The 20,701-nt window shown below is 36.2% G+C and overlaps 1 protein-coding gene across 19 annotated transcripts in view; it reads right to left on the bottom strand.

Annotated features, from left to right (window-relative positions):
* MYO3B (myosin IIIB) overlaps positions 1-20,701 on the bottom strand; it is a 248,831-nt gene that overhangs the window by 115,511 nt on the left and 112,619 nt on the right. For 18 of the 19 annotated variants that reach the window (XR_006018294.1, XM_042041627.1, XM_042041615.1 and 15 more), the window contains 5 exons: positions 20,408-20,537; positions 6,236-6,315; positions 3,175-3,195; positions 2,099-2,176; positions 46-251 (listed from right to left, as the gene is read on the bottom strand). Coding sequence is in view for 18 of the 19 variants with exons in the window: in XM_042041627.1 (XP_041897561.1) it covers positions 46-251; positions 2,099-2,176; positions 3,175-3,195; positions 6,236-6,315; positions 20,408-20,537 (515 nt within the window). In the remaining variant the exon portion in view is untranslated. The remainder of the gene's footprint in view (positions 1-45; positions 252-2,098; positions 2,177-3,174; positions 3,196-6,235; positions 6,316-20,407; positions 20,538-20,701) is intronic. The other variant, XM_042041624.1, reaches the window with a different exon arrangement.

Here is a 20,701-nt window from a genome sequence, read left to right as displayed (position 1 = left end):
ACTGAATGGAATATTAGAAAAACAGCCCTATTACACAAGTCTTACCTTTTTACAAACTCTTCAAAAAGGATGCGATGAGAATACCCTTTCTGACGTATTTTGACAGTTTCCAGAATTCCAGTATATCGTAGCTGCAGTAGAACTCTCTCATGAGAAAACATCAGTGCTTCACGATCATCATTAGGTTTAATGCAGCGGATAAAGTGAGGCTGTCCAACAACCATTTTGGATAAAAGATCCATGAGGGAATACTAGTGAGGAAAATTAAAAAGATGCACACACTTGACAAAAAACTGCAATGTAAATACTTAAGCAGGAGATACATATTTGTAAACAGTTTGTAATGCTTGATTATATTTTAATCTGTAATGTTAATCTCCATTGCCTTTTTATTAATTTTTAAGATTTCAGCTGAAATGTGGAACCTATTAAAAATTTTTAGTTGGAAAAAAAAATTTAAATATTCTGAATCTTCTTACACCTTTCTCTTCATATCTCCTTTTATCACATTTCCATAGTTGAGCAAGGTCCATTAAAAAAAAAAAAAAAAAGTCCTAACTATAGTTCTACTGTAGACAGATTTGACTGATCAAACATCCCCAATAGAAACACAAACTTTACTGTGAAACAATCACTGAAATTCACAGCAAATCATGGGGAAAAGGTTGCAAGAAGTCGTAAGTTCAGTGCTCTGTCCACAGAGAACACTAGATGTATCTTTCACATTTCAAGTACATCTCTGTTACATTCATTTTTCACTGAGAATATAAACTGCACAGTCTCCCCAGAAATCTGTTGAACTGCTATATTATTATGACTATTCATAAAGTTCTTAGCATCTAACATAAATCTTCCCACTGAAATGTAGGTCCATTACTTTGTTTCCTATCCACCCTAGATACAGAAAACAATTTACTCCATTGCATTTTAAACTAAAATGAAAAATGTTTGATCAGATCATATGTATCTTTTTTTCCATTGACTCCTCCAAATACTGGTACTTCTGCTCTATACTCACATCATTAAGCTGTTGTATGATAAGTATGTGCTACCAACTATGTTCAATCTCATATACCCATATGTGTGTCAAAATCACGTACAATTCCAAGCTGATTATCATCACCTTGCTGCAGGTTGCATGTGTATTACGGTGTACTTCCACATTCACTCCCCCATTACTTTTTTTTTCCTTTTTACAGTTCCTACTGAGCTGGCATTTGTGTGCAAGAACACTCTAAGTGCACACCTGCATGACAAGTCTGAATGTGTGTCCTTGTACTCTCCGCACTGGGGCAACATCTCAGTATACACCAGCTTCCTCTGTGCCCTTCCTTACACTATTTTACAAAACAAATTGAACAGGTACTCCTACATAGCAGGAAGCTTTGACTCACACTGGCTAGCACAACTTCGTGAACTTCCCTATTCTGATGGCACAAGTGCAGCCCAAGAGCCAGCTGCTGAAAACTTTTCCACTTTGCAATGACTGCAAGAAAAAACCAGTAACCAAGAGTCTTGGACAATGCTGCACTGCTTGGACTAGCACTTTCTTAACTCCCAAGCTTCCAGTTCCAACGTTCTCGATGCCCTTTCCTTGCCTGTTTGATTTAAACACACATGCAGAATATGCATTACCTCTGACAGGATTGCTACCAATAAAACGTCAATCCGTATGATTTATAACAGCACTTCCAAAAGATGGATTTACTTATTAGCACAAATGAAAAATCTTAATCTTTAAAGGTATGTATGCCTCAGCTTGCGAAAAAATATGAAGACCTTAGTGATAACATCTATTTTATTTGCACAAAATTAGTGTTCTGTTTATAACAAGACCTGTTCTAGACCTCTAGCATTGTAGATGGAAAATAGTCTAGGATCTAGATTCTGTTATCAACATACTCTGTGAAATTGTAAAAATACAAGTATGAGAAAACAGAGATAAGAAGCAAAAAGAAGTTTATGAATCTACAAAAGCCTCGTGACAGAATAAAAAAATTCTCCTATATTTCTCTTTGATCTAACAACCCCACAAATATTTTAGCTATATCTATTGTTCTTATTATCAAAATGCTTCTTTTCATTTTAATTTTTGTACCCTAAAATAGGAAGCCATAGTTTGCCGCTTCATGTTAGTTGTTTCCTCAGGATGCCGCATAACTTCCATTGTGTCAACCTGGAAGACAAAACTCTGATGTTAGGATTGTTCCAGAAACACTGCAGACCCACCCCACCTTGCCCATGAAAGCTGGGTTCAGTTTTTGTTACAGTCATTCCTTCAGGCGTGAGTACTTCAGAATAGTTTGTGAGAGATAGCAAGGCCAGCTTCCAACAGATGCAGGACACACACTGATTTTGGAGAGATGTGTAAGCATTCTGAATTTTTTTTGATAGTGCAAGAGCGCTCCAGACTTATGACAGTATAACACTCAGCCAATGAAACAGCTGTCAGGTTGCAATACCTTAGGAACTGATTTCTAAAAAGTATTCCTATTATTGCCACTACAATGAACTCCAACAGGCCAGGAAATAAATTGAACAGCCTCATTTTGCTCACATATGGAAAAATTATTGTAGGATAATGAGTGGCAAACAAAGTCGGTAGTCTCACAACGTATAAGTCTGCTCCTTTCTCCTGCTATGGTTACTATTAATTATTTTGTATTGCCATTTTGATGCCAAGAATTTCAGCAATCCTGTTGAACTGCCATAGCCTACCACTTTTTCAGCATTGCAGGAGAGTTATTTTTAGAGGACATACATGGACAATGAACATACTGCTCCTTGCAGGTTTTAGTTATATTGTTTGTACAGCTGTTCTTATCAAAATGAAACCAGAATTTATGAATGAGTGTAACTGTGGTTACCCATAACAAGCAGATTGTGTTGCTGCATTACAGCTCAACAAAATTAAAGAAAATTAACCAGCATCCTGTTTTCATGGAGCATTAACAGCATTTTAGCATTCACTTGCTTTGTGGCAGTTTACCATCTGCTCTGACCAGGTGGCATTTGTATAAACCAGATAATGCTCTTGTCAGCACCTGTGCTACACTTCCCAGACTTTGCTCCATACAATCACTTCCAACACTCACTGACTTAAGAACACACTTCTGAACACTAAAATAATTGCTGAAAGATTACAGTTCTCAAGAAAGTAACTAAGCCTCTTACCTTCAGGAGATATTTAGGAGACTGCATGCAAAATATAAAGGAAATGAAGCACTAAGTAATAATAGATCAAAAAAATGGATTTCATGTTGGGGAAGAAATCAAAAGAAAACTAGTGAGGTCAAGATTCAGAACACAGATGGCACCAATGCAGACAGAGCTCAATAAAGGTGACCATAAAAATTTTAGTATGCTTTTGTAATCTGTGATGTTCTGGCCCAGAGTGGTATACATGCATTGGTACACATCTCAAACAAACACACGAAAAAAAGAAATAAAAAATAATAAAAAAAGAGAGATGCAGTTTGTTAACAGAACACTCTATAATATATTCCAGGAAAAACGCCTTATCAGCCCAGGTAACATCAAACATCTTATGAGGTTATCTGACAAAGTAAATATCAATGACCTAATCAAAACAGCAGGCATGTCCATGGGGAAGGATATGGGAATATTTCAAGATTATCTTGGCAAGACACCTAGTTTCTGAGGATTGTTATCTAAATCTCTAGTAAATGTCAGGTAGAAGACAAAAGCCGTAACAGCGAACACTGACAGTAAGTTCAGAATAACTGGTATATTTAATACTAAAAGACACACAATTTAATTATAAATGACATCAAATCAAGAACAAAAGCAAATAGTTTGAGGACTGATCTGAGCCCAAACGCCAATGAATTTGAGGTTCTAAATAGGAGTCTTCTGTGTCTAGAAAAGCAGAGACACAGTGATATTGTTGTTGGAGATTGAGCACTCACAACCTCTCATATCTCAAATATCTGCTGGTCAATAAAGGGCGTGTCATCTCCTTTTTACAGCTACTTATTTCCACCAGACCTGTAGAATCTTACCATCTTGGGACTGCCACAGTATCAAACAGGGTTTACAACAGGCTGCTGAATTCAAAAGAGTTTTCTTTTAGTTTGAGTTTTTTTCATGGGGGGAAAGGGAATGAATGCACAGAAAGACTCACGGAGGAGATGTAAAACACTTTTTCTCAGAAAACTAGGCTAAAAGCAGTATTGTTAGATTTCTTTTCCTGTGAATGAAGTTGTAAATTCAGATCTGTGCAATATGTAAGAACTAGAATTAGTTTCCAAATCTTTTTGACAAGAAATATTTGAAGTTTTCATTAGAAAAATTCTGATAGACCCTGCAGCTAGGGTGATTTTCTTGTAAGACTTTTTAGAAGTTTTGTCTCTCATAAATTTACAACATCGCTTGTCTATGAAGCCACAAAATGTTATAGTAGGGCAACAACCTCATGTACAACAGACAAAAGTCTTTCTCACAACTGGCTTGCTAGAAAATGACAGAACATAATAAGAATGTCATGATATAAGAATAAGAATGCCATGATATCTTGTATTTTAAATCACTAGCTACTCTTTTTAAACAAAAATGAAGATATTTCAACTGTTAAGTCACACTTTTACATGACAGCTGTAGTGATTTACAATATGAATTTATATAATTACAACTGTAATGGAAAACAGCCTGACCTACAAAAGTCAAACTGTTTCATCACTAAAAAGATCATTTCTAATAGTTTTGAAACAATATTAAAAGAACAATTTATGACATCATGTCGCCTTATGAAGTCACTCAAAATGATGACTTTCCACATATTGACCTGCTGCTGGCATGGTATGAAATACTGTAAAAACAAAAATATGTTAAGCAAAAAACCCTCTTAAATTAAATAATGATAAAAAATTTCCAAACTTCCAAACAAAATCATTACATTTGGATTTTTTAAAACAAATTTTAAAATAATTTAAAATACGTTTCCTGAAGTTCTTTTAATTAGGTGCTTTATAAAAGTCTAAGAAATAGTGATTTATCTAGAAAGTATTTAAATTAACATTTTCTGAATAGTGTTGCACTTACACGTCTTTTCTTTCAGCTCCTTTTAAAATGTACTCCTTTTAAAGAGTACTTATTAACTTATTCTGTTTAGTAAAGCTCTAGAAGCAAACTGCTCTATTACATTCCTGCTGTATCAATAAAATGCGTGCTTAGAAAGCTTGGGCTGAATACAGCTGGATGTGGAAGAAAATGTGTATGTAACACAAGAAAATTGGAAAGGCCACCCTTCAGCACCAAAAGTATTTACACCAGACAGGAAATAATAGTCTGAAATCCACATCTGTATTTGCAGGTACAGTGAAGGATACAGACATCTGGATGACATAAATAACCACACTGATGTTTGAGCATGAGCTCCAAATACCAGAAGATAATAAGAAGAAATAGAAAACCCAGAACATAAAATTTTGTAGACTTTCGAACAGTTGCTGTTACCACACTTGTTTTTAAAATTTATTACTGTTTGCTTTGAAGGCAAAAAACCCAAAACCCCAAACCTTAAATACGCTAATTCTAACAAGCACTACTTAGGAAGTAGGGAAGGGGTGTTCATGCCATCAGCTTCAAGGGACAAGAGGCTTCCTCACAAATTAAGTGTACTCAGTTGTAATCCTACTAACTGCCATAAAATTATCCCATCTTGCAGTTAGGCCACATACTTTCATGGCAAAATTCAGCAGCATTTAAATTCTACAGTTCTTTTTAGAGAATAGTGATTTTGATGAGTCATTCTTTTCCAGTTATCTACCAGTCACAAATATTTCCTGGTTTTTCACTTCAAAGTTAAATAAAAAAAAAATAGATTTTTTTTTTGTAAATTTTATTTTGCCTTTTATACTGTTAAATACACTATTGAAATTTTACCAAGTAAGACCTCTTTCTAGGTCAAAATTGTCAGAGGAAAACCTTGACCCCATTGAAACAAAGAGGACTATTGACATCAATGTAACTGAGATTTCAGTCCAAAGGTTTAAAGATTAATCAGTAGTAAATTGATTCTTCACTGAATTCTGTAATAAGTTCATCATTAAAACTGGAAACCATACTCCAAGACAAGGTGTATGTTACTGATAGTAAAAGAAGGCTCTTACTTGGTAAGAACCTTGCTATATACCCACATCAGCTAAGTATTGTGTACACAGTCTCACTAATATCTTATAAACAACTGCCTGTCTTCAAAGGGAACACTACTAACCTTGATACGCCCAGCACTGAGCTGCGGAGGCAAAGACCGAGATGCTGCTGTCACTCTGGCTCTTGCTTGTGCCAAATTACCTGTTCAAAAAGAAAGAAATTTATACTGCACAAACTATTCAAAAAGCTTAGAAAGGAAAAATTTGTATGGTGTAAAATCAGTCTGTACAACAGTACTAAAAATAGCAGACACCATCACACTTCTTCCACACCCCTCTCATTACCAATTGTGCCTGCAGAGCATTCAGCACGGGCATGACAGAGTGCAGTGTTGATTTAGAGGGGAGGAAAAAGTCAGTGATAAGGTGGTATGCCACTGACCTTAGCTACTGAGCTGATGAAAACAACGACAGCACAGAGGCATACAGCTCAATCACTAGTAATCAATTTCTCTGTGACCCATTGAGAGATTTCAGAGAGCAAAAAGACTACAGAAACAATCCTGTTTCTATGAAATCACGTGGATACTCAAGCATTAAGACAGTATCTTAAACTCAAAAACTAATGAGAGAGATGAGAAAATGATAAGACTGCATCATTTTTTGAACTTTTGACATACAATCCTCAATCTTATAGTAACTCAGGGTTTTTAAAGACTGACTCAATTTCGCAGGCAAAAATACATTGTGGTGTCAAGCAAAAGACTGGTGCCTTTTTTAAAATGTAAAGTATGATGTGTCCTAAACTTTTTCTTCTGTACTTGTAGAAAGCCAAAGTCATCACAAAATAGCTTTTCAAAATAAAGGCTAGGAGAAGAGAGAGGAAGTGATATCGGACTTGCATATGCAAGACACTCTGTATATTTCAAGTTTTAGCAAGTCTAGCACAAGATGTCCAAATGTTTTCTCTGGCTATATCTTCAGAGGCTAAACTGTGATTAATAGCATTGAAAGAACCCTTTGAAGCAGGATTGGTGACATCAAAGCCCTAATCCATGGGTGGCAGGATTTTTATAATGAGTGGGAAGCATTTTAACACATTTCAAAGGATTTACAGCATGAATAAACAATAGGCCTCTGCAGATGTACCACACACCTTTCAGAACCAGAACACATAAATAAGTGTCTATTTTAATTTAAATGTAAATAAAGTGTTAACACTTCTTTCAGATGCTAAATGACTTGTTTGCATCAACTCCAATGTTTAGCTGTTTGCTTTACAGAAAGGCAGTAACTCTCAACAGTCTTCAGAGTTTTGCTAAACTATGTATTACATAACTAGTAAGGAGGCACGATTGGAAAAACGAAAACCAAGAACATGAAATCGCTGGCAAAGAAAACCAATCACTGGTAATAATTCCCTAAGAGAGCAGAGAAAACCCAGTGTCCACTGTAACACTGAAAGGAACTTTTGCTCTTACCTTCCTCTGAAAAAGAAAAATACGAAACCCCTGAAAACAATCTGTGGGCCAGCACTCAAACACAGCGTTCTTCATTTGAACATTGTGAATTAATTTCAAGAAGTATTTATCTTTTAAGCTGCTGGCACTGGTATTGACACAATGCTGCAAAACTGGCATGTCATTTGCAGATCTAACATCATATGTTACCTGACAGTCTAAATCACGGTCCAGAACACAAGGTATGTCCACTATTCTGGAAACTGCTTTGGCTGTTATACTGTGTGTGTTAATGAGAACCACAACTGTTTGGGAAATCTTGAATATCTATGTACATACATGGCACATATTGTAAATACATGTATCTCTCCAAGTTAAAACGAGGACTTTAATGAACAAGTAGATGGTGAAACAATTTTTCTCCTAGTTGCAATTTTGCTATTTTTGTATGTTAGAAATTACTCTTCTGGGCCTTTTTTGGCTAAAATAGCTTGGAAAGGTTGGTTTTGGCTAGGTTTCAGATTAGCAAGTCTAAAGCTTGAAAGCCTTGCACTGAAGAACTGGCAACACAACATGTGATAAAAGAGGGGAGTTGGGAGAAGAAATGACTTTGAATCAGACCGTTTAAAATTACTAAAATTTTGTTGTATTTTTTAACAACTTAAAAAACTGTAATAATCAAATAAAATTTAGAATGGTTCTACAGCTGCGCAAGGTTCACCACACTCACTGCTGGCATTAGGTTTCTAGGGTTCATCATTAATACCCTGGAGGTTTCCTTTAGTTTTCATGCAAAACTAAAACTAAACATTTCTGATCTGGTAAGCCAAGCAAATAAACAAACTTTCCATTAATCAAAAATCTTTAATGATTTCACAAACAAAAAAACCCCCAAGGTGTTCAGGTCCCACTTAAAAAAAGAAACACTTTACCTATCATGCCTTTGTTCAGCAATTACTTCCTTCTAGGAATGGATTCTTACCAGAGCTTATTTCATGTGTCAGATGAATTCCTATGTAATTACTTGTAGCGTTAGATTGAATCCATGGAAAAAATATTACTAGGATTTTCTTTTTCAGCTGAAACACAAAATGATGCTTCAACAAAAGTTTCTGAATTACTCATCTCATGTAGCTCATGCTGAGGAAAAATAACTATCAATCTTTAACATGTCTCAGCCATTAAAATTAATGAACAGAATAAATGTGGTTTGAAAGTTAGTCTATGTAATAAGGAATGTTTCACCCAGGGTTAGCATGGTGTTCACAGGCAGTAAAATTTGGTACCTATCCCTGCATTTGATTTTCATTTACAAGGTAACTTACACCTTAACACATCAAAAATAATTAAATGTTATTCCACTTTGTGAAAAGCATCAATATTTGAAGAACAAATGCTTTCAGATAATAACATCACCAGCTTGAACTGCCATGGGTTCCTTGAAAGGTTAAACTGGTTAAAGGTTGAAAGATTGCACTGCGCCTTTCAGAAGTCTAGCTTCATGCTAATTATATGGTCAAAACTTTAGAGAAAATACAAATGATATCCCTGTAGACCAAATGCTACCTACATTTAATCCAAGTCCATAAAATGGACCAATTAAGTGATACTAAACCCTCTCAAAATTGTCTTAGGTTTTGGGGTTTTTTCTGAGGGAGGGGAGAGAAGCTAATGGTTAAAGTTAGGATTAATCTTTTAAACATGTACATGTTTAATTTTACTCACATGCACTTCAGTTCAATGGGATTGCTCATCTGAACAATTAAGGCTCCTACCTATGCGTCTGGATCAGAGACTAAGGTCTCTGGGATTCATTGTGCCAGTGAAGGAGTCAGTCAGAGCTAATGTTTCTCTTTTTTTCCTCAGTTCAATGAAGTTGAGAATGACTTTAATGCTTTGAGAAGTTTCAGTCATTAAAGTTTGTGAAATTCTCTTAGAATTTCCAATGGAAAAAGAAGTAGCAGCACAAAATTATGCACTCACTGGCTAAGCTCAGGGTCAGTGCTCAGGAAACCTCCCTTTGACTTGAATCTGTTTAGAAGATCTCACATCTCTGCAAACATATTCTTCACTGATGCCTCATTTCAGCTAGGTGAGAAAGACCACATTATCAAAGAACTGCATCTCATCTATTATGCAAAGCCAGGCAGGAGAATCTTTGTAAGTATTTACATCACACACGAAGAAGAAATGTGGTTTTGTTTTTTCAAGCTGGACTTAGGAAGTGGTCTCCAGATCTCAAAAAGGACTAGTCAGCATTCCTGGCTTCTCATTTGCATCCCTGGTAGTTACTCACTGTGTGATCTGGCTGAATTAATTATTTGTCCAGCTGTTGACTTTATGTACTAATTAGGAAAAGTACACTCTCTGGCTGGATGTTCTGATGTTAACTACGGTTTGTCTGTGCTTCATTTATTCTTAGGTGATGGGTTCTGTAAGGAGTATCAAGCAAATATTAGCAATATCAGCACTGTACTTATAACCTCATTTTGGTTATGTCTGCAATAGATCATTCCTCCCAAAGTAAGAGCATGCCAGGTAAGAAATACATTAAGCTTTGATAGAACATCCAGTTTGTGAAGAGCAAATGACTTACAGAGAAAAAGCCTAATGACAATGTCACCTTACTGTACATGTCGTACCAGGGATATTACTATTATATAGAGGGTAAATACAGGCTCTTTCCTTATCCTCATATGTTTTATTAATTTCTTTCATGCTTCTGGTTCAGATAAAGAGGGGTTACTTCAAACACCATGTAGATACAGTATAATATGGTCAGAAATGCTACAATGCATTCACATTTCATTGACATGACTTCTAATCACAGCTAAGCACTCACACTCCAGAAGAGGTACAGGGCCAGACAATGTCTTTGACATGCACAGATTCTTCTCTGTCTTTCCTTTCAGTACATTTTATCGAGCCGAAGGAAGTCGACTGCTTATCTCTGTAATGCATTTTCACCTACTGTAAGACTAAGCTTTTAGCTCAACTACAAATGAATACATGTACTTTTTTTATTGGGTACTAATTTGAATCTGGTCACTGACTATCAAAACTCTATTCTTTTGAGTTATTGAAGTCCTTTAAGCTAATCTTGTGCAATAAAAAAGCTAAGAATCCAATTTTATCACATACTACACATTTTACACAAGAATGTATTTATAAAAATACTGTCTGTTGAGCACAACTATCAATACAGATAGACCTCAACTACTGCTTCTTCTGGAAGGAGAATTACTTTACTTTCTATCCAAAATAAAACCAAGAAATAGTATTTCCAAAATCAGATACATATAACCAAACAGAATCTGATCAACATAAAACCTTAGTAATAGTGAAGCCCACCTGGGAATAATCTAATTATGAATATTTGCTTCAGAAGCAAAAATATGCATGTTTTTGGCCCAGATTATTTTAAATGAAAAATTCATGCCATAGTGAACTGAGGAATTCTGACACTGACTCTCTATTAGATTAAGGATTTCTTTAGTCTTTTTGGCCTGAAGTAGACATCAATCATATTTACAGATACTTAAAAGCTTTACATTGCTAGACTGGGATTGGAGAACCTGAGTATAAGTTCAGTGCTGTTATGCTTTCGATTGCACACATTGCAGACACTTCAGTGGTCACTTCCCGCATTAGAAGGCACACACTGGCAAACACACAGCATCACGTCTACAGCAACAAATAAAACTTCACTTGTAAGCATCATCACTGCTATGTTTAAGTATTGTTTTAACACAGTAGGTTAGTTGGCTTCTTGTAGAATGGAAGGCAACTAAGACACTGACAGCAGCCGAGATGAAATGAAGGTCAAACTGCCTACAGTACTCTACACATATCTATGATGAATGCATGATGACAGTAAGAAAAATCTTAACTTTTATCCTTACCTACTAAAGAAGAACAAATTATGGTACTAATTAAGCTAGTTAGTGGTAGTGCCCAAGATATTTTTCTAACACAATCTCAAGTACTAATTGCTGCTTTAAGCAACATGCCCAACTTTCAAGCTAAATTGAATCAAATGTATAGTCATCTACTCGATTGGGAGTATGTTCACTGAAACACAGACCTTTCCTGAAGTATCATGGGCACAGTATGTGGTCACAGGATATACAAGCAAACCTTATGTGATTCTCATAGTCCTGTGACATGAGCAAACTTACAGACAGTAGGCAAAACACATATGGTATAGCCTGATAACATGATAAAGAGGTTCCTGGGCACAGGCCAAGGGATGATCACGTGGTTCTGGAAAAGAGAGTGGCAGAGCAGGGAGTAGATTGCTATCTGGCCACAGCCAGGAGGGCATAGGTTGGGCATCTCTGTCCAAACACAGGATTAATGATAGGAGTGGCACACTAAGTGCAGTGAGTGCTAACTACCTGAAGCTGCATCTAGACAAAAATGAAATACATTTTAAAAGTTTGGAAAAAACAAAGTTCTTGTATAAACAATACTGCAATTTTCTGCTGCTTGATGTTCACCATTTTCTTTAGTCAGGTCTAGTTGCAGTTTAGCCTGACTAGTTGGAGACCTGACCAACTGGCTGGCTGAAGAGAGGCTGGTCACAGCCTGATCCAGTCAGGCTTTCAGCTGCTGTATTACAGAACAAATCGGCTTGGCTTTTTATGATTTATATGTTGTCAGAAGACATGGGTCATTTCTTTCAGATATGGTCCTTAGTAATTTCCTTCCACATCTCTTGTAATGCATGGTTTGATGCTGTTGTATGTAATCAGCTCAGTACAACAAAAATTGAATTCTCGGCGGAACAGCAGACAGGACAGAACACTGCTGCTGTCAGGAGAGTACCTCACCATCAGTACAAGGTTTTCAGCTGCCCCAGCAGATTGCCCTGGTACCTGTACCACACCTGTAACTGAGATTAGAAGAAAACTACAGAGGTGAATTTTCTTTGAAACTTCATTATTGAGGAATTCTTCACTGATTTTAAGCATTGGTCAAAATAACCTTGTTTTACTTACATCTACTCAGGCTGGACAAGTTTATTTCTTCTTCCAGAGGTATGTGGAAGAATAGTTCTAAAAGCATACACAGGTTGGATATATGGTTATCCTACATTCTCATTCAGCTCTAGTCTCCCTCATTGTTTTATGTAATTGACATACTTTCTCTTGCATGTTATGTAAGAAATTTTTTCCCCCCAAATGTATATCCTTTATCCAGAAAAGTAAAAGTATGATTATAAAGAACATGGTAGTTATCGCATTGTTCTATCTATTAAGCTTCATAGTGCTCATTTAAGCTTGAGGCCAAAGTAAGTTTCTACAACAGTGAATAAACAGGAAATCAGGAGAAGTCAAGAACTGTGATGTCTAGCCCTTTGCTTGTATTTCCAGAGTATGTTGATTCTGCATACAATGTTTAAAAATTTTACAGTATATATTCCATCACTCAGGACCTGCTGCTGAAGCTGCTCCATACATACACAGTCAAAATCCCACTAAAGCCAGTGAAGACTCCCAATGAATTCAGTGGCAAAAATTCAGGTATAAAGATGCAACTGAAAGCACATGGAAAAAAATGATGGAACATTTTCTCTGACCTCACTATGACTATCACTCTCCCCAGTCATCAAGAACCTAAGGCTAGACAGGCTGAAAAACGGTACCAAAACCAAGTTTCGAAAGTTTGAAGTTTTGAAACTTCAAGGCAAGAACTGACTTTTAAAAGTCTTAATTTAAGATGAAACAAGGTTACAGAACTTTATGAAAGTCCCAGACCTTACCATTTTTGAAATCTAGGCATTAATGATTTTGACAACTAATTTAATCAAGTCTCAAAGGCTTCTCAACTGAACCACTGCTCCCCTGGATGTCAGCACTTCTGTATATAATCACAGTTGGCATAAAATCAGTTACTTTTGTAGTAAAGCAAATCATTAATTATATTTTTATCTCCACTTCTAATGAAATAAATACCCATTCATACAAATACCCACAAACACATTTTCTGTCTTTGTCACACACTGTAACCTGCTATCCAGGCAGCTCAATTAACTACTCTTGCATCAAGACAAGTCAGGCTGGAATAAGGAAGACAAAGTCAAATAATAATAAATAATGCTGGTTCAGTAAAGTACTGGCCTTTGCAGCTTGTTGTAAGGTGAAGGAATAAAAAAAAAAGATAAAAGTACAAAATCTTAGTAAGACTGTACAAAATACTCTGAAATTAATATACAAGATCTAGCATAGACTCAGAGATTTATTTTCCACCCACTACATTCATCCTTTAGATATATTAATCCCTTAATGCAATTATTTTGAAAGAGAGGGAAATATAAGCACGTTTTTGCAAAGGACACACCAAAAAACATTATGGATGTTCATATGAGTAAGATTATCTGAATATTCAACAAAGTTATCTGCTCTCAAAACTCACTAGCAAATTTAAGAATAATTGCTCTTCTAGGATTTAATCTTGAGAGCTACTGAATGCTTCCAATGACATACTGAGCATCTTTGACACAGTTTGACCTTACAGCACAGAGTGCCTGTAGAAACTGTCAAGTAAACTACTCATTAAAACAACAGTATAATGTTCTCTGAATATTTCTCTATTTAAATTCTGTATATGGTGCACAGTGAAATCCCACAGGCTTCTAGTTGATATTAAAAACAGTAGCATCTTTTATGTGACGTTTCTTTTGTTTCCTCAATATGAATTTAATTAGTTTACAGTGCAGTGCTAAGATTAATTACTATTCACTACTGTGAAATCATGCTCATTATAGGATTGAGAAGTTAGGCCAGAAACATGAAAATTGGGAAAGGTATCTGCTCTCTTCTGATAAAAAGGCAAAGAAAAATTATTCTCAAGATTTGTTCTAAAGAGAATGGTCTATTATAAATCAAATCAGTAAATTAATAAAGATCTATTCTTGAACTTGTCCACTTCTACTTTTATTAGAGTTCAATTTGCAAGCACTTGGAGACAAAAACAATCTATGTCCTGTTACTCGTTTTCAGTACAATATAATCTGTAAAGTCTCAGATTAAAAGCAGTGTAATTCTGTTTGGGCAACACCCTTTACCAAACATAATTGTAGTAAATGTAACTTGACAACACTCAGCTGTTGTGCTTACTGCCATGTGCAATTCCAGAGATTCATTGACACTATTTATAGGGAGTTATTCTCAACAGCAAATAACTGTTATACTTTATATAAAGCTTTAGCAAGACTGAGACCTTAACTTTGATCTGATAGATGGTTCTGTTTCTAGATGAGTTCCATTTTTAGGACTATTTTAGAGCATTTTTTGGATCCTACTGCTAGCAAGCATTATAATACAAGTATCCGTACTGCATTTGTCCTATGATGCAAAACCTTAGGATATGAAGAAAAATAAACACTGAACTGTAAAATGCTCAAGTGAGAAGCTCAAAAAAGTAATCCATCACTCTACCTCCCAAGCTCAGTTAAGCTACAATTAATTTAGTTTACTGATGTCCCACATCTGCAACCCAGTAAAGTTCATGACTGTTGCGGTGCACAGCTGTGGTTTAAAGCCTCTCTTTGCATACAACTCACTGGCAGCAGAGCAAAAACTATTTTTGTGTGTTTAATATACAGACCAGTTAGAAGTATGAAAGCCTCCATGTCCTGAATGAAATACACAGCTTCCATTAACTTTACTGAAAGTCTTATACAACATAATTTTGATTCATTTTTAAGCAAAGATACTGTAATTACAATGACTTTGTTTCCAATTCATTTGACTTAAGAGCGCCTGATCTCCTAAAGGTGAAAATACTAACACAAAAGTACCATTACAAAAAGATTTTATTGTGGAATAAATCAGTAAAATTAAAATGTATTTGAACCTTTGGTTCTATTGTGATGTATGGAATTAAGAGGAAAAAACCACACTAAACCCAAATGGAAACATGTTATATTTCAGTGAATGAAACACATCAAACCAAGAGACCTACCACTACTTATTGCTAGAGTAAGGGCCTGTGCTCAATAGGAGTGCACAGTGACAGACATGACACCTCAAACCACGGTTCTACTGAAAACAATGGCAAAGCACCTATGATTTTGACTTGCCAAGATTACACTCCATGTATGCCCAGCAGTACCTGTTCATGGGACTGAAATGCAGGAAAATCTCTTTCCTTTGGTTTCTGACTCATCATGAGGAATCACATGCTATCACAGTTACAGACAAGTTAATACTGGTGATAGTAATCTTGTCGCCAAGAAGTGGTGAAAAGCAGTTCTCTGAAGCGATATTGCAAAAGGTCCTAGTTCTTTTGTTCTTTTGTGTGTATAAAGGTAGCTTGAAACATTTTTTTCACATTCTCTCTTAGTTGTTTGTTTTGGTTTGGTAAACAGACATACACTGTTTATAATTACTTTTCATCTGAGGGCCATAAGCAAGGTTAGAGACTCAAAGGCAGAAAGAACACAGACTAAAACTCAATATTGAGGAGGAGAAATGACCTTTAGACAGATGAATTATAAATAACTTGTGTCTGGAAAAAAATTCTACTTTGGACAAAAAAAATTACCTTGTTAAAACATGACTAACCAAAACCTTCATCCCAGTTGTGAAAACTTTCACTCCAACTCTCTTTGACAGACTATGCTTAAATATATAGGCACCACAAACAAGGAGTGCTTATTAGCAATGATATATTGATACTCCATTGCCCTAATGCGTGAGCAATACCCAATGCTACTAAAATTATTAGACATGATGTTGCTGTAGTGGTACTCAGATTTGTATTTCTTCTATGTAGCCAAGCACAGCCCCTATTGATCCTCAGAGCAAGGATAAGGATGTGTCTCAGCATCTCTACTCTTCTGGTGGGAAGGCTGGAGGATTTCCCTTTCCCTCCCTGCAGGAGACAACTCTCTCCCCTATCTCAAGTAAGGACCTAAGGCAGAGCAGAGCAACCCTGATAGAAGTTCTGAAGGTCTGTGAGTCATGGCAAGGGCAAAAGTCTGCAAAGACTGTGTTTCAAGAGTAGAAAACCTTGTTGTGATGCAGCTTTTCTAAGAAGATAAAAACCCTGCAGTCTCAAAAACCCCCAGGGGTGCTTTGCCCAAGCAACCCAACAATACCACCCCTTATAGGTGATGCTGCAAAAAATTCTTGAATATCAGGACAGTGAGTCAAGTGCTCTGACTCCTCAGTGGTGAATGTATCAAGGCTGTCCTTATTTTTCCAACCAAAATCCTCTATTCTTACAAGGGGACTCCATTTTCCAGATCACATGATTCCTTTTCTCTCTGATGCTTTAGCAGCAACAGTGATAAACTAAGACCAGAGACAACCAGGAATACATTCTATCTAAACGGGAACATGTATATGCAACTAAAGTAGTGGCAGTACAAGAAGCTGCGTCTTTAGAAAAAAAGTGACAGATATGGAAGCAACTGGGAGAACTGTTAGATTAAATCAGAGTACATTCATACAATTTTGAACTTAAAGGTCCCTAGAAAGTGCAGATTTCAAAACACGCCGAATGTGACTAAGTTTCCACTGAAAGATGACAAAACAAGCTGTATTATATAAAACAATTATATAAACAATTTGTTCCAGAATGTTTAAGTTCCAATGTCTCATATGAGTAGTTGCATACTCTACTAATGATAATTTACTATTACAAATGTATATTTAATGTCCTGCTGTTAATTTCTGGCCCTTTAAACTGCATGGACCGCTACCGTGAAATAAAAGCATTTGTTAAGAGGGGATAAGTGTATTTGATAAATTACAGGGATTAACATGATCTTAAATTAGTAAAAGTATTTAGCTTTTTAGTATTTATTTTCTTGATGCTGCTCAGTTTTGGACAGTGGAAGATATGACAGTTATATAAATATACTTCAAACAGAGGATCATCTCAGGGTGGGAAAGGCATCTTTTTGTTCTTTTTGGTATTTAAAGAACTACATTTTCAGCCTCGTCAGACACACGATTACAGTCTCGCATTCCCTCTCGCTTCTGGGATAGCACCACCCAGTGGCTGCAACGCGTATGGGAGAGCGCTGCTTGGCAAAACCCACCTACACTGCACATTCCAGAGATAGTTGCAAGCAGATGTGAGAATGTGCTGTCACTCATTTTCAAACAAAACACCACACACAGAAGGCCCATTTCAAGTCAGGGTTACCTGGAAAGATGCAATATGTCTCCCATGTAAATTATTAACTTTTGCACCAGTCAGTAATCGACCAAAAGCTGGAGAAAATTGTACCCAGATCATGAATCTTAATCTGTATTTTTTCTGGTTTGCTTTAGGAATGAAGCACATGTTGAGTGGAGGGAAGAAGGCTAAGAAACAGGGACAGAGTACAATGGGACGTATACACACTCACTATTCTTTTGTTTACAAAGGCATCTTTGTAGAAAGTTAAGAGAATAGCATTATCTTTCTTCACTGAGCAGAGATGAAGCAGCATTGCCAGCAGTGCCTTCTGTTCTCAGCCAAACCTTTCATTTATCTTGCAAGCTGCCAAAACTAAACCTGGCAACAATCTGAGTTTAGAACACAGAGGCCCCAACACAGGATGTGAATGCCAATTATATCAGACAGCTGGAAAAAAAGAGCAAAATCACAAAGGCTTTTCAAAAATAAAAATGACATAAGGGCTTTAAGCTATTCTTACAACACCATGCACAGATGCATATGCACAATAATTTTTTTTATCAGGATGTCCTGTACCAACTTGACAAATACAGACAACTTGTGTGCTCTTCACAGAAAGGTAAATGGAGGGAGAAAGCATTCAATTAATGTAAATAGGAAACAAGGAAGGAATGTAAGAGACCTAAAAAAATAGGTAAAATATACCAGCACGGTAACTATACATTAACTGCAATGAGAAGTATCTCTTACTGAACCTTCTATGCATCTTAGGCAAAATACTCAAGTTGAGTGCTGCTGCTACTGAAAATATCTCTGTAAGGCCAGAAAAAGATGAGTTTGCATGAAGGCATCAGCCTTCTGACTTAAAAATAGCAATTAAAAAAAAGTATAATATTTACAATAATTCGGCCTGATAAGTGGAACAAAGCACCTAATCGGTTTCGTTCTGACAATAGCTCCAAGGTATAAAACAGCTTATAAAGAGGGTGTGGAGGTACATTTGACCATGTGTGAGCTTTCTTGCTTGCTTTTCTTGATCATAATCTCTTTCATCAATTTAACACAGACTCAAATGTAGAGTAGTAGTAAACAGAAAGATTCGTTCCTGACTTGGGCACAAACCAATCCTCCGTCATAAACTATATTCCCCTCCATCTAAACTCATTATAGCTGAATGGAGAAGCAGATTCCTCATTGGATCCTCACCTCTCAGGGACCTCTAAAAGTGTAATTTGAAGGGGGGTAGTCAAAAGCCTTCCAATTACATGAAAAATTGCACTGTAACAGGAATCTATCCTCTGTAGTATATAAACAGATTTTATGATATCAATTTTACATGTGCAAAAAAAGCTCCAATATAATTTTTTCTCCAGATGTTCTTTTTCTACACAGAAATATCAAGAGAGGTTAAATGCATCACCAGATGCTACAACTGGGATACTGACAGTCCAGAAATTCAAGGCAGAGAGCTGCTACACAGGCACAGAATTGCATCTACAGCCTATGTACAATAAGCCTACACAGCACTATCTAATGCATCTACCAAGTATTTCCACCCAAACATACAAACTCATCTGCATATGTCAGCTCACAATAATTTTTCAATCTAGTACAATCCATTGTATTTAGATTTGGTATTACATATTTTTCTTATCCATTACAAAATAATGCTTCAAGAGTGTAGAAAGTATTGAGAGAAGTACTCATCTGCTGGCTTGTTTGCATGGATACTGCAGAACTAACATTTGCATATGGTACTGGCATTCTGGCATCTATCCATGGAGTAATCAAACTTCATCTTGCTGTTTTATTTAGCTACAGATCTGGCAGTTTCATGTAAGTCAAAGTCAACAAGCTTTAAGTCAGCCTTAAGTTAGCCTATTAGTACATGGCTTTTACAATTTGTAAGAAACTATGTATTACATCAGTGCCTCTAAATAGATGGATATTACCTGCGAAACACCTTGATCTACCATCACATGATTTATGAACTGTAAGCCATGGTACACAAGAATATCAACTGTATACTGATCTTAGCAAAGCACTAAGAACTAGAAACTCCCGTATTTTTATCCTGCCCTGAGAATGAACTCTTGCCCTACCCATCTGATAATCTCCCTTTCTCTGCAGTCAGGGAAGAATCTTGCTGCACAAGATTCATGAAAGGAAATGAAATCTTGAAATCAAAGAATAAAGTGTAACAAACATTCTGGAAAGGAGATATGATAAAAACAAATGCAACTGAAAAAAAAAAGAGAATTTGGAAATGGAGTGAATACAAAGAAATGGATTGGGATTAAATGAGGTGCAATGAATAGGACTGAAACTTGCCTAAATTATACTTATTGAAATCCTGAAATCAGGGAACAAAGTTCCCTGAAATTGATGAAATGAAATGCTAAAAAAAAAAGGAGAGAATTCTGAAGCAAAGTGAAAACAATAAAATGGCATGGGATGACATGAAGCGCAGGGAAATGAACCAAACCTTGCCAAATTGATCTTTATTGAAATCGCAAGATTTCATTTCCTTTCGAAAGGAAATGAAATCTTGAAATCAGAGAATAAAGTATAACAAACACTCTGGAAAGGATATGTGACAAAATCCTTGAAAAACAAATTGTTCAGAATCAAGTAAGAGTTTGAGAAGAACAGGTAGCTGAAGAAGTTACAATGTTAGCAAAGCTGTGCAGAAAGTACCTGTTTTTGTTAATGGGCTAGAGAACAGCTGCTGAAGAAGTTTGTTCTCTGAAGTTCGCAACACCACCACTATGTCAGCAGGAAGAGTGTCTCTGTTCTTCTCAAGGAATGCAGAGGCATCATATAATACCTAGTGTGGGAAAGCAGAATGAGAAAATTTTGACGCAATGGATTACCCAAAAGCTACTATGTTCTTTAAAATGTGAAGTCAGGATTGACCAAGCAGACCAGCTAGGGTCTACATGCAAATGAATTATCTGCAAAAGACTTAAAAGTGAACTACAACAGTGTGTT

Source organism: Corvus kubaryi, unplaced genomic scaffold, assembly GCF_017639235.1.
Source record: "Corvus kubaryi isolate FWS band 111438036 unplaced genomic scaffold, C.kubaryi_AGA036_p1.0 37396, whole genome shotgun sequence".
NCBI lineage: Eukaryota > Metazoa > Chordata > Aves > Passeriformes > Corvidae > Corvus > Corvus kubaryi.
The sequence above is the reverse complement of the archived record's forward strand: the minus strand, read 5'-3'. Positions and strand labels throughout refer to the sequence as shown.